Source organism: Haemaphysalis longicornis, unplaced genomic scaffold, assembly GCF_048455015.1.
Source record: "Haemaphysalis longicornis isolate Haplotype H1 unplaced genomic scaffold, Haemaphysalis longicornis Haplotype H1 scaffold_4, whole genome shotgun sequence".
Taxonomy (NCBI): domain Eukaryota; kingdom Metazoa; phylum Arthropoda; class Arachnida; order Ixodida; family Ixodidae; genus Haemaphysalis; species Haemaphysalis longicornis.
Genome location: NW_027526361.1, coordinates 181,426,908 through 181,449,821, shown reverse-complemented (window position 1 = coordinate 181,449,821; position 22,914 = coordinate 181,426,908). Strand labels below are relative to the sequence as shown.

Genomic DNA, 22,914 nt, shown 5'->3' with positions numbered 1-22,914 from the left:
GCTCCTAGGAGTGCGCGCCACGTGACCCCTACGTCACGGTTTCTCTCCGGCGCACCGCCTCCGATGGTAGATCGGAGCTTCTGTTCGGGAGCTACAAACCCTCCGACGCTCGGCGGCGGAGGCGGCGGGATTTCGTCTGCTCGTCTGGCCGCTGGCCGCGACTGAAGTTCTAGAGCGGTTGCAGGCACTCTATTTTTATCGCTTCTTAATACATCGGACGCGAAAATGCGTGGCGCACATGACAGGCGCACTGAGGATCTATAAACGTTGCACTGAGGGAGCCGCGTATACCACCAGCACGGGCGCTTGGCGAGCGGCGGCCTCGGCCGCGAAGTGGCGCAGGCCGGCGCCGGTAGCTCGAGCGACAGCTTGTTATTGCTCCCCAAGGCGCAAACAAAGCTGCGTATACGAGAAATGGGGTAATGATGTGATGGAAAGTTGCTTTAAAAATCGTCACCTGAGCCGCTTACCAGAGCGGCGATCGAATATTCGCCGCAGTGTTAAGCCTAACATCTGTATGCGGGCCTGTAGGTGGGCCGGCTGGCTGCTACCACGTCGCGCGCCGTTCTCTGCGCGCGGCAGCACCTGCATCGCGTCGACGACCAATTTTTGGTCGGTTGACAAGATCAGTACGTATGAGCTTAACAGAAATTGCCGCCGTCGCGGAATCGGCGGTGCTACGGCAGCTCTGCTTTAGAGATAAACGACTGCAAACAGTGATGTCCGTCCGAAAGTCGCATCCTCCGTGTGAGCGAAGGAGCTGGCCGAGCGGAACTCCGCCTGCGGTGACGTCACGACCTCCCTCGGATTTCTCCGCTGAAACGCTCCGTCGTGTGAATATCCCTAGGGCCTCTCAGGACTCTCTGGCTCTCTGAAAGGCTCTCACTCTCGCTGGATCTCTCGGGCTCTGGGGGGTCGCTCCCTGAGCTCGAAGGAGATGGAGGATAGAGGATAGGGAACGCGAGGGGTCGCGGCTCGTATCGCACCCTCGCCGCCACACGTCCTGAGCGGGGCCCATGACCCCAATCCGGCAGCCCCGTGTCGCCTCAGCCGTCGCGGCCCGCTAGAGCCCGGCCTCGAGGCGCGCGTCGGTTCAGTGTAGTTCTTAACCCGGCCTTGGCGTTATTATGCACTGTACAATTGGGCCAATAAACCCCCTGGTTCGTCCCGGCCTCTTGGAGCCTGTCGTCGCCTGTGTCGGTGAGTCGAACCCGTCGCGGCGTCTCCCTTGTGGACGCCGCGTACCTCTCTGGGGCATTTTGGATGGGTCGTTTCCGGGCGAAGGGGGAACACCCTGAACCCCACTTAGGCCCACAAGGGACCGTCGAGCTGACATCGTCGCTCAACGTCTCTAACGAAGCTAGCCGGGGTCGTTTGCTACCCCGTCGCTAGACCCATTATGCCCAGAATTGCCACGCTTTGTATTGTTTGTATTAACATTTACCTGCGTGTCAACTGTGCTCGGAGGGAGGCATCTGTCAGGCTCGCCGTCTTTTGCCTTCCCTCCGTTTTTCTGTATTCATAAAATAAAGTTCCATTCAATTCAATTCAAGTCGAGCGAGTGCGTAAGTCAAATGTATATTCATCAGTTTCGAAGTGTTCTAGCACAAAGTGCCTAGCACTTGAGACAAAAATTGGCAAATAAGAAATTCACGGAAATATAGATACAGACAATTGGCACTTGGTGGTAAAAGACTAATATACGACGTGATCAGTTTGTTTCCAACTACTACACTTACGCAGCACATTTTTTTCTGCATCGGTTTTAAAGCCAAAGTGTCGGCTTGCTTCGGGGTGCCAAGGTGACGCATCAGACATGTGTAAAGGCACTTTGGGTTCAAAACCTAGCTTCTGAGAATAAATAGTCATCTATATTTTTCAAAAGCAATCCATGAATTTGTTATATTCTTGGGCATTGTTTTCCTTATCTGGAGTGAAGTACGCTAGAGGCCACGTTCGGCATCTGAGCTGCTGCTCTTTCTCTAAGCAATAGTTCAAATTAGGGAGCGGATATTTTGCCGGCCGCCAGCCCTTTAGCTTAGAAGCATATTTTGCAACCATGTTTCTTAGCTGGTTGAACGCACTCTAACTCTTGTAACGCTGAAGTGAAGTGTGCGCCTTGCAGTACGCTTTAACAAACAAGGTGACTAGTAGTCCTGTCTCTCAGCCTAGCGCTGCCAGGTGTGCTCACATGGCGCATTGTTCGTGCATCTGTTATTGATCCAAGAGGCACTTGTTGAATTCGACCTCCTTCATTTTTTTCTTTATTTTCGTTAACTTCGTTTATCAAACATTGTAGTTATCTCAACATGGTGTTATTTTTTCTGAAACTTGTTACTAGGTAATACAGGTCTCCTACTCAGTTCTGTTGCGGCACTGCGGCTGGGGTTTTATTCATTCGTCACTTGCCTTCACAGGTCCGGTTATATCTGTAGCTTAGGATACATACAAATAAAGCACACACGAGAACAATACAGCAGCGCGGAAGACAGTAAAGTACTGATTGGTGGCAAAAAGTTAAGTGCCGGTAGAATAGCCTCCCCCTCTCCCTTCAATACATATATACACTATTTTTGAACGGCTGAACTTGAATCGTACCTTTTAGGTCGCTCTCGAGACGGAACGCAAAAAAAAAAAAAAAACTCTTTTATATAGCGACAAATTACCGAGTCGCGAGTATAGCTATTCAGGTATGAGTGCACGGCGTCAGTCATGATGAAATCAGTCATGATGAGGGCACGAAAAATCAGTTTCCTTCGGCTGCGCTTCCTCGTCAACACTCTGGTTTCGAGAATTTCGGTGGTTCCTTTTGGTGCCCATCGCGTTCAAGAGTAGGCGGATTTCAGGCGATCCTGAATGCAAATGAGTTTTACGGGACTCCTTAAACCAAAAATGACCTTATAGTGAATGGCATTAGTTATTTGCGTGTAGCAGCGAATTAATGGCATTAACAGCAAGGCCTCAAACTAATAAGGTTATTTTTCGGGTACGAGTGACACGGGTATACTCTTGTTTTACGGAAACCAAGCCAACCAAAATGGTATGAAAATTTGCTGTTAGAAATGTTTGACTCTTACAAAAAATTATAGTTACTCTAATTACTACGTTAACATCAAAGTTAGTAGTAACATTACCCAAATCTCGTATGCGGTCAACACCCGCACACCTGAGGGATGAGCATGGTTAAACAAAAATGATGTAACTGATGATTTTTACAACTTTTAGGGAAAAAAAATACCGAAATCGAATCTCATTTGGTTGACATTCATTCACTTCTCCTGTTTGGTTAGTTTATAATAAACCAGTTGGTAGATGGACTTAGAATTTTCGGTATATCTTGGGCGTGCGCTAAAAAGCTATGCTGGTCGTCCATTTTTCACAGACTCGAATAATTAGTGATTTGGAGCCTACTCGATACACTTAAGCATAAAAACTTCCTCTGTCAAACAGCAGGTGCATTCGGCAAATGCCCTGTAGAATGTTTCAAAATATGTTTTGTGTCGTCGGAAGGTAGGCATTCATCTTAGCCGCAATGCCAAGTTTTCCGACGGCTGCTACTGTGACCGCCATTTGTCAGCAACTAGAACGGCACGTCGTCGTGTTACCCCCACCATTATATTCACTGCAGTTGTTGGCGGGGACAACAAAACGACATAAAGCAAATGAGAGGGCACACCAAGTTTATTCTACTGTAAAGAGCGACATATCAATGTCCGTAATTTAGCCTTTACAATCAGCTACTTCTCCAGATAAGAGTAGTTGCTATTCTTCGCTGCATGTGAAGTGACCTGTTTATCATGACGCATTTTCAGTGACATGGTTACCCTCGTATTCGCCAGTAGCGTTAAGAAATGTCTCTGGCCTATCTGTGTCCAGCAGGACAACAAAACTTGGTAATTTGGCTACAATTCCCCCGAGGCTTGTATACAACTTGTTCTTTTCTAGAGCTACCCCAGAGGCATGTCATTCGGCATTGGTGGCGGAGTTGTTTTAGCATAAAGATAGCAGAACCTATCAATTTACTACTTTATCATCACTGCTAGATATTTGGTTTCTTCTTCTGCAAAGTCATTAAATGAACTAGGTTAGCACGACAAGAGCGGAGAAAATCCAGATCGACGTTTGCATGCCTTCCGTTAAGCATAACCATGGCCCCTCGATGAAAGATCCAGCGGTGGTGTCACAATGAACATTCTCACCCGTTTGTGACTGCTAATCTCTGAACGGTCTTGCATGAGTGATTTCTTTCCTCAGTGATGCACCCTAGAGCTACGTTTCGACCCTGGAAGTCACGCACTGTACAACCATCTAGAAGTACTTCGTCCAGTACTCGCACTCCGTGCCTCGATAGTCGCGGACTTCTGTGTAGTTCCCGGGCGCAAGCACAACCGATACTGGATTGTGTTCGCTGTACTCCGGCCACGTATTATTCCCTGGAAGCTTAGGGTATCTGAAAGAAAGAATAGATGAGTTATACCTTATGCAACAGCTCTTTTGAAGAGAAAAAGTCAGTGCAGATGCGGCTTCTGTTTGTAAATTTGGACGTGCTCTAAGATTCCCGCCTGTTATCTTTAAAGCATGGATGGTGCACTTAAGGAGCAGAAATTTCAACAAAACCAGTCTAATCGCTTCATTTGAGGAAAAGCAAGATAAAAATTATGCACCCCTCAGTTTATCGATGGCGATGACTAAACGGGAAGCTTTCGCCATGCAGTGCCTATTCGGTGGAGCAGTAGATGACCATGAAAATGAACACAGGATAATGTGCAACATTATTCATGTGCAACATGGTAATATTCAGGTTTATTCAGAGGACCGCAGCACGTCCTCTAAATACGTCTAAAGAAACCTAAAAGATACCAGCCTAAACTTTTTACATAAATTATGCGTGTAATTGCTCTAAGAAAACAAGATACAGCAAAAAAGAAAAAAAGACATCATAACTGCTGGGACTTGAACCCAGAGCGTTAGCGCCAGCCACGCACGGTAGCCAACGAGCGGCGGTATTTTAGCGGTAGCTCAAAAAAGGACACAACATTTTGGTCTTTACAACATAATAAAGGTGAAAGTTATTCTGTCGTCTGGTCCACAGAATAAGCAGTGCAGTTTTGCAGCATGGATTCCTTGATTGGCCAATCTCACACTGAGACCATGTCCTACTCTGTAGGTTTGCACCACGTTTCTACTACAGCCGCAGCAACTCGCGGGTGTAAACTTAGGCAGGGGAGGAGGAGCAAAACTTCGTTCAGCAGAGAAAAGACCACAGCGGGAAGGTAAAATCGGATAAAAGCAATCTAAAAATCCTTTGCGAACGCATTAGAAGGCATCCCAAATTGCTGGCTGCGTCGATGTGGACACAAGTGCAGTCTTGTGTGGGGGTTCATTTACAGATGAGGACATCAATCCCCAGGTCAGAAGCGGAGAACCTGTCTCTGCCAGTGATGTTGGCGAGGAGTGGGACGAAATGCCAGTGCGGTCGTCGGGGCGAAAGATATGACCGGAGTGACCCGTTACTTCGCTTTTGGAGAAAGCGAAGTAACGCTACATTGGCTTGTTAGAGCCAACAGTTCTCGCTGACAGTGGTAGCCTGGTTCTGGCAATGGTAGTCCAGCTGCCAGAAGAAGATTTACACAAGGTTCTTGTAGATCTTAGCCGTAAGCTGGAAATAAAGGCACCCGAAAAGCGATCTGTCGAAGCGATACACAGGCTCAAGGCGAAGCAAGATAAGATTCCAGCCATCATTGTTCACTTCAGAGACCAAGAGGAACGCGACCTATTGTTATCTAAAAAAAGGCACTAAGGAACGAAAAAATCTTCATAAATGACAACTTGACAACAACGCAAAAATAGCTGTTCTGGCAATGCCGTCAAGTTGGCAAGCAAAAAAACTACAAATTCGTGTGGATCAGCAACGGCAAAATTTTCGCGCGGAAAATTGAGGGAGCGACTGGAGTCAGAATCAACACTGAAAACGATCTTGCAAAACTTGTTTAATGACCTCTTTTGATTCATTTTGTGAATGGGAGGACTGTCTCCAATCAGTGATGGTTGAGGACTCCCTTGAACTAGACGTGACCATTTTGCGCATTAATATCCGAAGCGTTACTAAAAACTGGGATCAGTTATGCACGCATCCGAATGAAAGATTGCTGTCGATGTAATTGTTTTAACTGAAGTGAACATTGATGCGCAACGACAGTTTTCTTTTTCACTTAATGGGTATTCTAGAGCGGCGCTGTGTCGAAAAAATCGAAAAGGTGGAGCAATCTGCATATTCGTAAAGGAAAACTGTCTGTTGGGTTCCACTGAGCTTAACTTTGAATATGCAGAGGCATTGCTGATTTCGAGCAGTAAGAGAAACATGGCGTACACGATATGTGCAATTTACAGGCCACCTAACAAAAACGTTAACTTGTTTTTAGATGAAATTAAACAAATGCTAAATCGTCAGATCAATGAAAAAAACCTTATAATAATAAGAGACATTAACCTTGATGTTATGCAAGAATCAAAAATTGCAGTAATGAACTACATTAATTTATTATCGGAAATCGGGCTCTCAGTGGTCATCAGTGACTACACAAGGGAAGAATACTTAAGGAACCAAATCACCAGATCATGCATAGATCATATTATAACACGTAGAACGGAGCAAAGACACCAGTCTGGAGTGATTAGGCTAAAGTTGGGTGACCATTACTTTATTGCATTAGCGATCCATTCTAAGGTAGCGAATGAAAATGTTGAGCATTTAACAATGAGAAAAGTTTACAGGATAAGAAAATTGATGCCTACATAAGTGAGACTAATTGGAACACCTTGCTGTCTCTGGATCACGTAAGCTTGTACATTAAGGTAACTGAAATTTTTGTGACATCTACGAGCGTTCCAGGAGGTGTGTAAAATTAAAACAAAGGCAATTGAACAACCGATGGATCACAACTGAAATAATGAAACTTTGTTATTAGAAAGATAAAGCATGGCAAAGATGTCGGAAAGAACCGCAGGATACGCTAAAGAGGCAAGAGTTTCGGACTTTGCGGTATTGGGTAACGGCCAAAATACGCCGGGCTATAAGCAAATATCACTTGTCCCAATTTTCTCAACATAAGAATAACAGTAAGAAAACGTAGAAGATCGCGAACGAATTAATGGGAAGGATTAAACAAGCGAGCGTAGATGACACAGTCAGAAAGAACTTTCCGAAAGAAAACACGCGTGAGTTGTGCAATAAATTTAACGACATGTTTATACAAGCCGCTGAGGCGTTTATGGAAAAGGGGGGCGAAGATGGAACCAGCACGGAAGAGTTCCGTACAAGCCACTACGCGCGTGCGCTAACACAGCTTATCTGCCGCTGATTACCGAAGCAGAGCTTTGGAACATCATACGCGGAATGAAACCGTTTAAACCGCCTGGATTTGACAACATTAGACTAAGAGACTTGTTGTGTCACTGCAGCAGAATAAAACATGTGCTTTTAAAGATTCTTAATGGAATATTTGAAACGGAAAACATACCCAAAGAAATGAAAGTTTCCATTGTGAGCTCGATTTACTAAAACGGAAAAAAAGTGAGCTAGGTAACTACAGACCAAATGCAACGTTATCAGTGTTGTCTCATGTAGTGGAGAAGCATATAGCGTCTGTAATGCAATCTTTTTGCGAAAAGTACAACTTAAATAACCCTGCACAGTTTGGTTCCGCTAAAAACAGAACAGTATTTTACTTTTAGAAGAATTTTTGGACCTCGTTAACACCCGTATTGAAAATAACGAAGCCGTTTTAGTGTTATTTTTAGACCTATCGAAAGCATTCGATACAGTAAACCATAAATTGACGTTACAAAAACTTAGCTCTTTGGGGTTTCGTGGGCAATATCTTAAGTTCTTTACGAGTTATTTCTCTCAACGATTTGAATGCGTAAAACTCCATGGGGAATACAGCGGACATAAAGAAATACAATGTGGAGTGCCTCAGGGCAGCACGCTAGGGCCCATACTTTTCAATATATACTTTACCGATCTTAGCTTACTCCCACTGAAATCGAATGTGTTCTAGAATGCAGATGACACCACTCTGGCTCTCCAAATCACCCACTCCAATTGCGGAACAAACACTTTTCAAAAAGACATTCACAAAGTCATGGATTGGTTCAAACAAAATTCATTTTTTTGTACATCTACAGAAAACAAAATTGGTATGCTTCAGGAACCCACATAAAGTTGTTTGTCTGGATAGGCCCATATATTTGCATTCGTCACAGTGCAGCTCTTCTAAATGTAGGCCCCTTGCATTAGAGCCCGAAGTAAAATATTTAGGCCTTTTCTTTGACCACCACTTCACGTGGAACAAACATTTGTTGTTTGTATGCAAGAAATTAAGGGGTGTAGCAGCTATGATTCATAACTTGATAGAGAAGGCCCTATTTAAATTAAGACAAACCATATATAAATCACTGGCGGAAGGGATTTTGAATTATGGAATTACTCTGTACGGTTCCTGCTCAGAATATAAGCAACAATGTATAAACAAAGTAATTAACAGAATAGCAAATAGTATTGCCTATGGAACAAAGTTTCAAGACGCAAAAATAGAGGAAAGTATTCTTATTTAGGTATAGTTTAGGTGCGCCAGCTTTTTCGGTACGAGGTACTAACTCGATATTACTTCAGCAACCAGTTCAATGTTACTGTTAGGAAAAGTAGAACGCTAAGAAAAACAGACGTTCGTGAAACCGCGCGTGTTCACAAACTACGGGAAAAAAAATGCGGAAACATTACGTGCCAAAATTTTTTTAATGCTCTCCGAAACGATTTCTATAATATAAAAATTCAGAGTAAAATGTTTAAGAAAATTCGCGAATATTGTGTCTCAGGAAACTCATATGGGTCAAGAATGGTATGCATTTGTACTGTCCACAAACACGTTTTGGTTGTTTATATTGTGTTGCAGTGCATAATTCTGCTATGTGATTTTCGAGCAAGAAGTATTTGTCATGTTCAAACTTGAGAGTGTGCTTATTCTCTTTTGTGCGTGTTTACACAAACTGCCTGGAAAGCCAACAATCATTCAGTGCTTAGGCAGACCAGAGACAAAAACTATGTAAAACAAAAGTGAATAAAGCCGAATGAATGAATGAACGTCGCATTTAACAACAAAAGGCCGACTTCAATCGCGGTCTCTTTCAAGAATCAAAATGCTGCCGATCCGTACTTCTTCTCAATCGCAGTGTACTATTGGTATACTTCCCTTTCATTGTTCGAATTCTTTTATATTTCGAACTGAGGTGGCTTCCTCTTGCGATTAGAACGATCAAACTTCACTGCACCAGTCAACAAGAAAAGGGACCACTGAGTCGGTTGTAACGCCAAGGTCCTCTGAGAATGTGAACCAGGTCCTATGAGGCAGGTCCAGTGAGACTCGTGTGAAAACGCGGTACCACCGACCTGTCAAGAAGGTGAAAGGCGTGGGCATTAGACCAAACGGAAGATCGCGAGGGGTAGGGATGGGATCCTGATGCGTTCCTAAATATCTACCAATTGATCTTCCATCAACACTTCTTTTGTGCGTGTTGTTTTGCGCTACTTCAAATGCGCCAATTAACCTCTAGCTTCATTCACATCGTGTGAGTGATCCGACTATATTTTCAGTCATTTTTTTAGACTTTGAACGTCTTGATACCTCTCTTCCAACGTTAATGGACAATACTTTTTTATTGCTCATCTCCAGTGACTCTTCTAGAGTTCCTAGATCTCAAATACACAAAGAAATGAGCACATTTTCTTTAAAAACGGAAATAGTAAATCGTGGTTTATTTAAGTACGCGTTTCGGCCCGAAAGTATACATATCTTACGTTATGAATTGGTAGTATCAAACATACAAGAAAATAGACGCACTTCCAACAAGTTCTATCCTTTCTCATCGAATTAGGCTAATCTTTATTGTTCCTTCTTTCCGCACCTACCTCGCCGCGGTGTACATGTCAGTATGAACTTTATTATTATAAAAAAATGGTCGCCATCCCGCCCTGCAACAGTGGATGCCCAGCGAAGCTGATGCAAACCCCTACACATGCTAATGGGGGGGGGGGGGTAGGAAGTGTTTGTCGTCGTCTCAGCGGGCTCATCACTTGCACTCGGCTTCTCTGGCATCAAATCCTGGGTCCTGACGTATGCGGACGCGTCTTGGGCCAGGAATACTGCCTAGCCTGACGCGTGCGCTAGCCTTTGAATGACGTCGTCCCACCTTGGGAGAGTAGCTGCAAACTTAATCTTTACCAGAACACATCAGGGGGAGGAGAACGGCGGGTGTGGGGGCTTCCAATGTTCAGCGACGCCTTATTATCTATAAGGTGGTTTCAATGCTGAATACTGGGCTCTGTGCTGCACGCTTGATTAGACTGACGCATTCGCAGGGCGTGTTTGGCGAGAACTGCTGGGCCCAGCCTCGATATTTTGTTAACGTAACGAAATTTTCCGACTAACAAGAGGCTAACATTTTCGCTGTAGTAACACATAGCCGTACATATATACCCACCGCGCTCTCCTTTTTCTTAAACGCATGCACTCTGGCACATTTTTTTTTTCAGTGATGCAAATGCGCAATTACGACTGACAGTGGTCTGCCCTCTGAAAATGTCCGACTGTGTCAATCGTTTTTGCCGCCATATGGCCTAGAACCAACAAAAACAAACATCCGGTAATCTACGCCATCAATTAAAGCCTGTATTGAAATACATGCATATGTGTGTACAATATTGTATGTGTTGCGTTTAAGGAAAGGTAGTACTGGCATCTCTGTCAACCCTTCTTTTACCGGTATAAAGTTAAATTTTAAAAACTTCCATGAATGCCGGTGTAGAGCTTCTCTCGTGTGTTTAATGTTATACTGTTATATAATGTTATGTGTTTAATGTTATTTCAAGTTCATGGTTTCCTCTAACATCATTTCCTAACACACGTCAAGCTTAAAACATAAAAAAAGTGAGTGTAAACATTTCCTTATTTTTTTCTTTTATTGTTCAAAAAATCCAATTTTCCCCCCGTCCAACCGCTGTGTTGACGCAGCATTTTAGAACAAAAGCTTTCAAATGCATATGTATCAGTGTGCAGTTTGGAGCCCACACTTACGTTCGGAAAACCGGGCCCACCCAGAAGATTAGCGGTTATTATTTTTGTCTTTCATACTCACCCTGAATCAGCAAAGGATGCCAGGATCTCCGATAATGCTTCGCTCAATGCCTGGTTCTCAACACCGATCTCGTTGTCCGGGACGAGGGGAAACCCGAACAAGAACACCAACTCGCCTGCGTGCGGCGTGCCCATCCAAGACGGTAGAGGCGGTGTGTGGTACTTGTGGTCAAAGATGCACGAGAACACCTTACTGCCCCTTGAAGCGTGCTTTTTCTGAAGAAAATGGGCGGGGCAGTTGAATATCCTGTCAGAGAAGTGGTTGATGTACTGCCTCACTAGACCTCCGATGCTGGAGTTCTTTGCACCTTCTACATAGTGTTCAAGAGCTTCCGGTAATGGAAGCTTCACCCACGCACCCATGGTCGCTTCGAGAAAACGCTGAACTTTATCCGGTCGCAGCCCTTCGAGATTATCTTGCAAGAAATCGACGTTTGGAGGGTAAAGGAGGGCAATTGACAGCTCGTCCGAAACGACTCCGACGATCAAATCTACCTTACTGAAAAAACCCCGTTTTAACGCGTGGAGCGGTTCTTTTGGTAGAAATTCGTTGTGGTACGTGGGCAAAAAAGGAAGTATCTTGGGTCGGGCCACGGCAAATCCCGCTGTTACGATATCGTCTGCTGGAATTTTACGGAGGCATCTGAGTACCTGCTCAGGGTGCGTTGTCAGATTCACTTCTTTGGTATTGCAACCCACTCGTTCAGCGAGCCGATTGGCCTTTTCATAACTTTCTTGTGGCGTGTCGTAGAAGTCGAGCGTGTACATGGAGCCGCTAAGTAGAACCGCCATAGAAAACAGTCCTCGGCTCATTGGGGAAAGCAGGTGACAATGAACGCTGAGTGCACCCGCACTGTGGCCAAATAGCGTCACCTTGGATGAATCGCCGCCGAAGAAGCGTATATTATCCGTAACCCAACGAAGCGCTAAGACTTGATCCATTAGCCCCATGTTACCGGGAGCTCCAAAATAATTAGCGTCGAGGAATCCCAGTGCGCCAAGGCGATAGTTCATTGAAACGACGACAAAGCCCGTCCTTGCGCAGAGAACAGATCCCGTGTAGTTGTCGTAGGCTGCGCTTCCGTAAGAAAACCCGCCTCCATGAATCCACACCAATACTGGAGACAGGTTTCCAGTGTTTTGCTGGTCTTGGCTTTGGAGACGGGAAGTCCAAACGTTGAGGTGCAGGCAGTCTTCACTGTACGTCACTTCACCTGCCATGAAGCCTTCGTGCACTACTTGTGGACATCCTGTCCGTAACTGCGTTGCATTGTACGTGCCTTGCCATGGATCATTAGGAGCGGGAGGCATGAAGCGGAGGTCTCCCACAGGTGGCTTGGCGTAAGGGATTCCCATGTATTCTTCGACAGTCGTATTCAATACATTTATCACTTTTCCTGATACCGCCCCAAGGGAGGTCTGCCTTTCTACGCCAGCACCGTACGTAGCAATACACAGGCCAAGAAGAACATGGGGAACTTGAATTATCTTATCAGCCTTCATTGCAGCACCTGCAACAGCATAAGAAAACAATGTTAAAAGGGAAGAGAATGTCACGAAAATATGAATACAAGTCAAATGTTTAATGAATCATAGCGCGCTGAGAACTTTTATTTCGTAAGGGGCCTGTAAAGAATAATCCGCTTTGAACGCCTGATGTTTATTTGAGGCTATTCCTGTTATTACGAAGTCTGAAAGAACCACGAAACACATCCCAATCACCGAGCTTCCATCTAAACAAATACAACAAGAGCAACATTGTTCGCAGGCTGAACCCCTCCTCGCTTCTTAATTTTGCTCAGAATCCCAACCCTCGTCGCCAAGCCAAGCGTAATATCTTGTAGCCATGAATTTTGAGACAATGCTTACAGCGCGAACAATTAGACGAAGGACGAAAGAGAGTGGCTACACGGACAAGCGCTCCGCTTATCCGTGTAGCCACTCTCTATTCCTTCGTCTCATTGTTTGCGCTGTAAGCATTACCCTCTCGGCAAAACTCTCACGTTAACTTGAGATATCGCTAAAATTTAGGCCTGAAGCGTCCGTCACATGAACTCTGGCACGGCCATATGTGAGCAACAAAAAGATTGCCGACTGCAAAAAAAGGCATGCGTACTATGGCGCGAGTCTCAACTGCCGTGCCACCTTCTCGCCTGTTCGCTAATGGTTTAACAGCTGCTGGAATCCTGAACCACTCCCACAATCAGCTTATTCCAAAAGGAAGTAGGAGTATCGCTAGCACCGACAAGAATTCTTTACAATGATTCAAAAGGTGACTGTTTCCATTATTTAATTATGTTGCCATATTTTAATGGAATGCCGTGGCGTAATAATGTCGACTTGTCTTTTGTTTTTGTTTTTCAGAACCTACTCGTAGAACAAAATGAGCCCATAACAACGCAAAAGAAGCTTCAACTGAGATAGCCTATTTTTGTTCAATTTTTTAGTTTTTGTGTCCACGACATTACTGACGTGTTTCCTCTCGTGTGTGGTTTCAGCGACGGCATAAAAGTCATCCAAGAGCTAAAAGTGCAAAAAGAACTAGGAGTATCGCTAGCACCAACAAGAATTCTTTACAATGATTCAAAAGGTGACTGTTTCCATTATTTAATTATGTTGCCATATTTTAATGGAATGCCGTGGCGTAATAATGTCGACTTGTCTTTTGATTTTGTTTTTCAGAACCTACTCGTAGAACAAAATGAGCCCATAACAACGCAAAAGAAGCTTCAACTGAGATAGCCGATTTTTGTTCAATTTTTTAGTTTTTGTGTCCACGACATTACTGACGTGTTTACTCTCGTGTGTGGTTTCAGCGACGGCCTAAAAGTCACCCAAGAGCTAAAAGTGCAATGTAACAATTCTGCGCAACTTATAGGATGAAGAAATGGGAATAAAGAATATAACTACGAGGGTGAAGGAATTACTGAAACCACTTCAACCACGATAGAGAAATCCAGAATGGCGCTTGGCCTTAGTGGGTTGTGATTGACCACCTTGAGAGCAGAGTCCACACAAAAACGACCTGCGTCTACCGTTGTCTTGATATCCTTTTGATACAGTGGTTTCGAGCGCACTGATTATGAGTTTAGGGAGTTGCTACCGGTTTTTTAGTGAGTCTTTTGGAATATAACCCGGGGCTAATTTTAAAAGGTTGTATTTAGGCAAGTATAGCCAACTGTGGTGAATGTATAACACCGTGAGTGATAATAGGCCAGTGTACAGCCAGAAACAAATGTGGTATTTGTGACCATGTGTGTAAAAAACATTTATGACCACCCGCTAAATCAATTACTGTAGTTAACAACACGCACCTATTTGTATTGGCCGTCCGTTTTTTACTAATTTTTACAGCCATTTTAGTTATGAGCTCGACCAGCTACTAAAGTTTCTTTTTCACAACAAATTGCATACTTCATGCTTTTCCTGCAGATTTTGTTTTTTTGTGGGGCAATTATCACCCCAACAACGCCGAATTTCGCTATGTGCTTCATTTAATTTCTCTATGAGATTCACCGTATGCTTACCAAAATAATTTTTGCCAGACATACCTTCTCATAATCTGCAAAGCAGTGGATATTTTGATTTGATTGCTATGAAGTAATTTCGAGGAATTTCTTTTCTTTCACGAAAAACGTTACATTCGTTCAATCAAGAACTACATTATTTAGTGTGTGCCGGGATATTTGATCATAAATTACGCCTATGGAGTCCTTCTCTGAAATTACTCACGATGGACTACAACTGCGTATGACTGCTTGCTGACAAACATGGAAATCGAGCATCGTTTTTAGTAACATCGAAGTCCCTGAAAGTTGGCGGGTAATTTTGCATGTCAAAATTTCCATGTCTCCACCGACAGTACGCAATGCGGCTATAATTTTTTCGTTCTATGAGATTATAGCGCGCTATGTCGGGAGAGAGAAAGGAGCCTCGGGCAGGACGACCGTTCGTCGGCAAAAACAAGGAGATTCTCTTTTGTCGGAACTCTGCGAGACCCCGTGCCCTCGTGGGCTCGCGCGGCAGCGCCTGTCCCGCCATGTCGCTTGGGCTGCCGCGTGAGGTGCGGCACTCCATCTAGCGTTGTCGCTAGAGCTGCTGCTATACGCCCCCCCCCCCCCCCCCCCCACCCCGCTCAAAAGAAGAGCGGGAGTAACGAGCGAAAAAGTCATACATGTTTCCAGTGGACACGCCGAGGTGGTCTTGTTAAAGGGGGCAGAGCAGGTTCCAACGAAGTGACTTCGGGCGGCTCGAAGTACGCGGGTTTCAGGCGCTCGATTGCGACGGTGTCTTGAGAGCCGTTGATGTCCAGTACGAATGTCGATGTGCGGGGGTGTACGACAGGGTACGGACCAAGGTAATGAGGCCGCAGTGGCCCTCGGATGGGTCCGTAACGAACCAAAACATGCGTGGCAGTTTTGAGGTGTGGGTGCGTGTAAGCCGTCTGGTACTTTGCAAGGCGAGTGGGTTGAGGCCGAAGGTGCCGAAAAACCTCTCGTAGTTGATCGACGTAGTCGCTTGCAGGGACGTGGTGTGAAGACTCGTCCAACGAGTCCGCTGGCAAACGCAGAGAGGTACCATAGACGAGCTCAGCAGACGTGCGTGAGAGGTCCACTTTGTACGTGCACCGGATGCCAAGGAGCGTCAGAGGTATTTGTTGTACCCACTCGGTGGGGCAGCCGTGTGCAGTGAGTGAAGCCTTGAGGTGTCGATGAAAACGCTCCACAAGGCCGTTCGACTGCGGGTGGTACGCAGCTATTCGCAGACGAGTCGTTCCGAGAAGACGCAGTAGTTCGGTGAACAGGGATGGCTCGAACTGCCGGCCGCGATCGGTGACAACAGTGGAAGGGCATCCGTAGCGCGACACCCAGGTAGACACAAAGGCTGAAAGGAGCCATGAATAGAAAATGCAAGTTTGTTTTATTCGAAAGATTTTGTGTTTTATAGTGCCCCCAGCGCTTGTCCGGATACAAACGATGCTTTATTCACTGAGAAATTAATCCATTTAAGTTGAAATTTCGATTTTCCCGCTAAATCGTTTGTTTTCGTGGTCTGTAATGACATCACAGGAACCGACCGCTGTGCAGCCTAGAGTGCCTAGATTCACACGTCCGCCGTACAGGTTAGAGACGCGTATACGCTGGTGCCGCCATTTTGGGTCGCTCGCTCGCCGCCGAAGCAAGTCATTGTGTCAAAACCGTATCAAAAGTACCGCCGCAACGTGGTTTACTTGCGAAGTTTGAATTATCTTTTTCGAGTTGCTAGGTATTGTGGGAAAAGAACAACGCGTTGAGCACTTTCACCCAATTGCGGCGGCACGGGACCATTCAAAGGGTGTCTCCACCCTGTAGGGTGGTGTTGATTTCGAAGAACCCCGTTCTGAACATAGATAGCGCCACCATACCACGGCAAGCCGTTTTTTGCCTTTGGTTTGTTTTTGACCGTAATTAAAGCTGGTTTGTTTTTGTTCTGGGAGAAAATAATCGTTTCCTGAAACAGTGCTCGCTCCACAATTAAGGTCACGTAAGACATCATTGCTTGCGTTAATCGGCCAGTGTCGTCTGGGGCAACCCCAAAGCCCCGCAGTGCTGTGCAGCTAAACCAAGCATAGTGCGCGCGGTACCAGCAGCAGTGCGCATCGATACGCCTATGTTTACGTGTGCTTTTGTAACTTCCACTGTTCGTCCCACCATTCTTATGGCTTTATAAAGAATGTGCCCTGAATTTAAGCGCACATCGCTCGTTTGGCTAGCTTATAAGCTCCACCTAATTTGCATCTGCTTGAGCCGCCTTCCGCAAATCGCAGAGCTGGCTCGCATGACATCATAAGTTCTGTTGCGGCAAATGAGGTGGTGGGTCGCATGGCCATTCCCTTTTTTCCTAATTATGTAGCTTATTTGAGCGACGTCTACGTTAAAAGTGGTGTCAGTATGAGTCTAACGAGGCAATCTTTTGAATAAACCAAACTTGTGTTTTCTCTTCATGGCTCCTTCAAGCTACTGCGGAGGCCGCGATGTCGGGAAAAGGGCAGGCTTCGGACAAACGTGTGAACCGGTCAACACAGCTTAGGATGTACCGGTAACCTGGGCAAGGGGGTAGGGGGCCAACGATGTCAACGTGAACGACAGAAAAACGTTCATCGGGCCTGAGGAACGGCTTGGCGGGGGGAACGGAATGCCGTTGGACTTTTGAACGCTGGCACGGCGAGCAGGCTCGTACCCAGTCTCGAATGTCAGTGTTCATGCATGGCCAAACGTAGCGGCCGATCGAATGAGTTTTTGAGATGCCCGAATGCCGGGGTGGGCCATGTTGTGAATGGCGTCAAACAGGCGGCGACGATGTGAGGCAGGCAGGCAGGAAGGGTAGGGGAACACCTGTGGACGTGTCGCAGACGATGGTCACAACACGAAACGGTACGTCTTCAAGCTTGAGTGCTGTAAGTGCTCCGCGCAGACGGAGAGCTCGTTATCGTTGGCTGGCGTCGTAGCCAGTTCTTGTACGTGAGGCGGGTGGGTAAGTGCTTGCTGCGTTCCTGGTAAAATGGTATTTACATCGTCCATGCGACTCAGAGTGTCTGCAGGGGAATTGGCCACACCACACCTCGTGGATGTCGGACGTGAACTCCGAGAGGTATGCTAGTTGACGTACCTCTCGTGGAGTGTAGAGGGTGTCAGGGCGGTGCAAGGCGAACGTGAGCAGCTTGTGAACGGTAAAGGTCGTGAACGTGCGTTCTTCGAGGTGATGTTTGAAGTGATGAACAGCGAGGTACATGGCTAGCAGTTCGCGGCCGAAAACGCGATATCGTGTCTGAGCCGGAGTCATGCGCTTGGAGAAAAACGCTAGCTGTTGCCATGCAGCTTTAACTCGCTGCTGAAAGACAACTCCGACGGCAGAACTGGACGGGTCGGTCATGAGTGCGGAAAACTCATATTCGGATGAGCCAGCAGGGCAGCATCGGCGACAGCGCGTTTGATGGCTCGCAATGCAGTCAGCGGCATCGTCCCAATCAAGTGAAGTGGATGAGCGTTTGGTGGAAAGCAGCCTGTCTAGAGGTTCGAGCAGTGTGGCACAGTTGCTAATGAAGTGGCGGTACAAATTTACCAGTCCTAGGAACAGGCGGAGCTTTGTCACCGACACTGGCTTGGGGAAGTCGATGATTGCCTGGGCCTTGGCGGGGAGTGGACATATGCCAGTGGCGTCCAAACGATGACCAAGGAAATCGAGGGCAGTGGCACCAAACTCGCTCTTGGAGACGTTGATGACGATGCCGTGAGTAGCGAGACGCTCGAAGAGAAGGGGAAGATGCTTCAGATGCTCTTCCAGGGATGTGCTGGCCACCAGAATGTCGTCAACGGTGGCGTAGACGAACAATAGACCTCGTGTGACGGCATCACTGAAACGCTGGAATGTTTGTGCAGCGTTGCTGAGTCCAAATGGCATGCGCAGAAATTCGAACAGGCCGAATGGGGTCGTGATGGCAGTTTTGGGGATGTCTTCTTCTGCCACGGGGATCTGGTGGTAAGCACGAACTAAGTCTATCTTAGAGAATATTGTGGCCCCGTAGAGAGTGGCGGTGAAGTTTTGGAGGTTGGGTAACGGATAGCGGTCAGGAACGGTTTTGGTGTTCAAGGACCGGTAATGTCCGCAGGGGGCGCCAGTCACCAGTTTTCTTTGACACCATGTGCAGTGGTGATGCGTGGTTACTGGATGATGGACGGATGATGCCCACTTCCATCATGTGCTCGAACTCCGCACGGGCGACTTTGAACTTGCCAGACGCCAGCCGCCGTGGTCGAAAGAAAACGGGAGGGCCTGTGGTGATGATGTGATGATGGACGTCGTGACGAACAGGCTGAGTCCAGTAAGCTGGCGCTGTCACGGTTGGGAAGTCCCGCAGCAAGGTGGCGAACGGTTCATTGGCAACTGTAGTGCAGGATGGTGCTACATTAGTACCTGCCTCCGCTGACACACCTTGCACTGAGAGGAGTGTGATAGCATCAAGTAGTCGCTGCCGCTTTAGGTCGAGGAGAAGGCCATGTTTTGCGATGAAGCCGGCACCGAGGATGGCAGTGCGAACGTCGGCGACGAGAAAAATCCACCGGAAAACTCGGTGGAGCCCCAGGTTTAGTGAGCGAGCGTCGCTTGTAGAAGGGTATGCCCGCGCCGTTCATTGCTTGTAAATGCGAGATGGCACGAGAAGCACGATCCGAGCGTGTACCGGGCAGAACGCTAACCTGGGCACCAGTATCCACGAGAAACCTCTGTTCGGCGACATTTCTGAGTTGGGCCAAGATTGCTTGTCGCCGTTAGCGGTCGGCCAGGCCGTTTCCCGTCCAGGCGCAGCGCAGATGGCAGTGGCGGGCGTCAGCGCCGAAACGCCGGTGGTAGTAGCAAATGCCGTGGTAGGGCGACTCACTGCGTGGGTGTTATGGGCTTCGGCGCTGCGACGACGAGCGACGACCTTGACGCGTACGTTGTGGCGAGTTATTGCCGCAACGATGATATTCTCCAGGCGACCGCAAAGGCTGTCGAGTCTAGATAAAGCGGCGGACTCCCTGGGCGCTCAAGCGGGGTTCCTGGGGTAGGGAGGAGACGGAGGCTTAGATGATGCAACCGAAGCCACTTGAGTAAGGGAGTGGTGACGTCTATGACTTTGACTGCCAGCGCGGCGAGTGCCTGCAGGTCTATGGCTGCGGCAGTGGCGAGGACCATTTGGACGTTGGAAGGTAGGCGCTGAAGGTAGAGCTCACGCAGCAGTGCTCCATGGCGTGAGAATGCGTGTAAAGGAGTTGCTTCATGCGCCGTAGTAGTTGGCTTGGCCTGCGGTCGCCGAGCTCCTCGGAGGATAGAAGCTGCTGGATGCGCGTGCGTTCCGAAGCAGCTGTGCACTCCAGGAGTGCAGCGTTGAGCTGGTCGTAAGGCGCTGCGGGGCGGGTGTGGTTGAACGAAGCGAGGATGTCGGAGATCTCCTCTGCGGCTGTCGGCGGAAGGGCTCCGACGACGTGGAGAAATTTGGTTTCTTGAGAGGTGATCCGAGCCAGCTGGAATTGCGCCTCTGCTTGCAGAAACCAGGTCGTCGCGTGGCGCTCCCAGAATTGCGGAAGCCGAACGGTCAAGGGTGAGACTGCTTCGCCGGCTTCTCGTGAACGGGTTGAGTCCTGGTTGTCGAGGGACATGGCTCTACATTAACCTCGGTGGCGTGTTCGGCAGGGTCACGAATTGTAGGGCGCTATGTCGCACGAGAGAAAGGAGCCTCGGACAGGACGACCGTTCGTCGGCAAGAACAAGGAGATTCTCTTTTGTCAGAAATCTGCGAGAACCCGTCTCTTCGTGCGCTCGCGCGGCAGCGCCTGTCCCGCCATGTCGCTTGGGTCGCCGCGCGAGATGCGGCGGTCGATCTAGCGATGTCGCTGGAACTTGCTACAAGATAAACCCGTTTATTAGAGGGATTGAAGCCAGAGCTAACGAAAATTTACGAAGATCATTTGAAACCTTCGTTGTTTAAAAGGATTGCTTTGTTCTAAGTGGCCATATGTGTCGACGCTTCTGCGGCATTATTAGACTTTCCTATGCACATGTCCTGTTTGTAAAATAGAGGTAAAACAACAAACGTGTATCTTGGCACACTATTCCTGTTGAATATTTGAAATGTTCTTTTGTAATGTTGGTGATAATCCTCAAAAACGCTTAGTCGACCAGCTATCTTATTACTCAGCAAGAATATATTCTTGTTAGTGCTTTACTCTCCCATTTGTGATGTCGCTATTGTGACAATATCACCCTGAACGGCAGCTTTATATTCCCCCAAATGTTGACCTTCCTCGTGGCTTATACCTTACTCTTAGCCGTTCTCTGGTGTTCACCGTCTATGTGCTTTGTTCACACTAGGCGCGGTACCTACTCATATCTTGCTCTACACTCTGTATGCCAAATGTACCAACACACGACACGGGCCTCGGGAATAATCAGTCGTTTCCATTCCCGAAGAAAGTACATTTAGGAGGGCGTAAGCAGGATAAAGTGTCGTTCCAGCCCACGAAAGGAGGCGTAACGATGACTTTAGTTCTGTTGCAGTGGCCCACTTTTATTCCGCCGTTTCCCTGTGGCTTACGTACTATCGGCGTCAAATGAAACGCGAACACAAAAATATCAACCGGAACGTGCAAAATTGAAAAATACTGTTCGTAGAGTTCATATAATGGTACACTATTGGTATGTTTGGAAATCCACTTTAACCAACTTTGTTGCTGTAACTATTCCACGCGTCATTTTGGCTTGCATGGAAAGAAATCGCGCCATCTGTGTGTTCAGGTTCATAATTTCGTGTTCGTGTTTCATTTGACGCCGATAGTACATGTTAGTAATGATGCTATTTCCAACAGCACGCTTTGTAGGCGATTGATAACAGTTTTCAATACTGAGCTGTTTCCGCTGCTTCCGGCGAATATGACCTCGAAAACATATCCCACTATTTGTCGCGAAACCTCAAAATCAGACATCTTATTGTTGATGCATTACGACTTGCCCCAGTTATGTACTATTAGCATTTGGCAGAATTGGCTAGAATGAAAGCTATATATACTAAACAACGTTCGAGTGCTGAAAATGTGCGCAGTGCATTTGACTTGATACTCAAAACGCAAAAAGACAGTTTTTGCCACCTAAAACTAACTCACAAACGCCAGAGAAAAGAAGCACTACGTTGTAATTACAGCATTTTTTGCGTTCTCTGTACCTCCACACACTGAAGAAAATAAAATGAATGTAGTAGTGACTACATTTAGCTTGGTACCAAGCCATACAAATATCCAACTGCACATAGAACAGCGAAATAAAATAGCCTGGCTGTCAAGGCAAATATTCCACTGACTGTCCAGAGAAAGCTTTAAATTTGGAAAAAAAAAATCTATGAGATTTCGCAGCACGCAGTATTGCAGCCCTTTCCCGCGTAGAATAGGCGGCTGCACAAGAACGTGGCGTCAGGCAGGACGATAGGACGGCAAAGTGCACTCACCTGAGAATTACTACGAAATCCTGCTTAGTTGAACCGGTGCACTACAAAACCGGTGCACTTAGTTGAACTCGCTGTCCGGTGCACTACGAAACCCTTGAAGAGCTTCAGCTATACCATCGCCGCTCCTTCAAGTCAGGCACCACTCGACGCTGTAGTATAATTGCTAAACAGATCACAAAGCCTAACGGAGACCATGAGGAGACGTAGAGGAAAGAAGCTTGCCATAAATATTGCGAGTTTCGAAAGTAGCTGAAGTGAACTTGCAGGCAGGGTTGCTGTATAAGAAACTGCCGTCGCTGTTTCGCCTGACGACACTTCGGCGAGTCGACTGGACGCTGCCTCAAGCGCGTGGTCCTTGGGTGCGAGCGCTTGACCTTGTGCTGCGACGCGTCCAAACAAAAATAAAAATAGCACCACTACGGAGGCCGGCGCTCCCAGGTATGCCCGTCATCGCTGACGGCGTTGAGGAAAACATTTTACGAGGTGTGTCCCGCGACAATCTTGAAGCGCACGCAGCCGTATAAAAAAAAAAAGCATTTGTCGAGGGAAATGCGCCGGTCACGTGGCAGGCAAGAAGAACGCTTTCCGCTAAACTCGGTGGCCCGACCACGCTCCACGTGGCGTTTAGAGGAAGCGCGCGTCTGGTCACAGTCGTCTGCAGGAAATGCTGCTGGGTGCGTTAACAGGAGGCGCTCCGCCGATGAAGTG

General features: G+C 47.0%; 1 protein-coding gene across 1 annotated transcript; it reads right to left on the bottom strand.

Moving 5' to 3' along the window:
- Positions 1–3,765: 3,765 nt before the first annotated feature.
- LOC144179541 (acetylcholinesterase-like) lies at positions 3,766–22,639 on the bottom strand. The gene is made up of 3 exons (XM_077707932.1): positions 22,207–22,639; positions 11,194–12,703; positions 3,766–4,450 (listed from the first exon to the last, which is right to left on the bottom strand). The coding sequence occupies exons 2-3, from the start codon at positions 12,693–12,695 to the stop codon at positions 4,309–4,311; spliced, it is 1,644 nt and encodes a 547-aa protein (XP_077564058.1). The 5' UTR covers positions 12,696–12,703; positions 22,207–22,639; the 3' UTR covers positions 3,766–4,308.
- Between the last annotated feature and the right edge of the window lie 275 nt (positions 22,640–22,914).

Excerpts from the sequence above, each read along its gene's own strand:
- LOC144179541 (XM_077707932.1), bottom strand. The coding sequence starts at position 12,695 with ATGAAGGCTGATAAGATAATTCAAGTTCCCCATGTTCTTCTTGGCCTG. Across the intron at positions 4,451-11,193 it reads GCATCCTTTGCTGATTCAGG|ATACCCTAAGCTTCCAGGGA; the intron begins GTGAGTATGAAA and ends TCTTTCTTTCAG.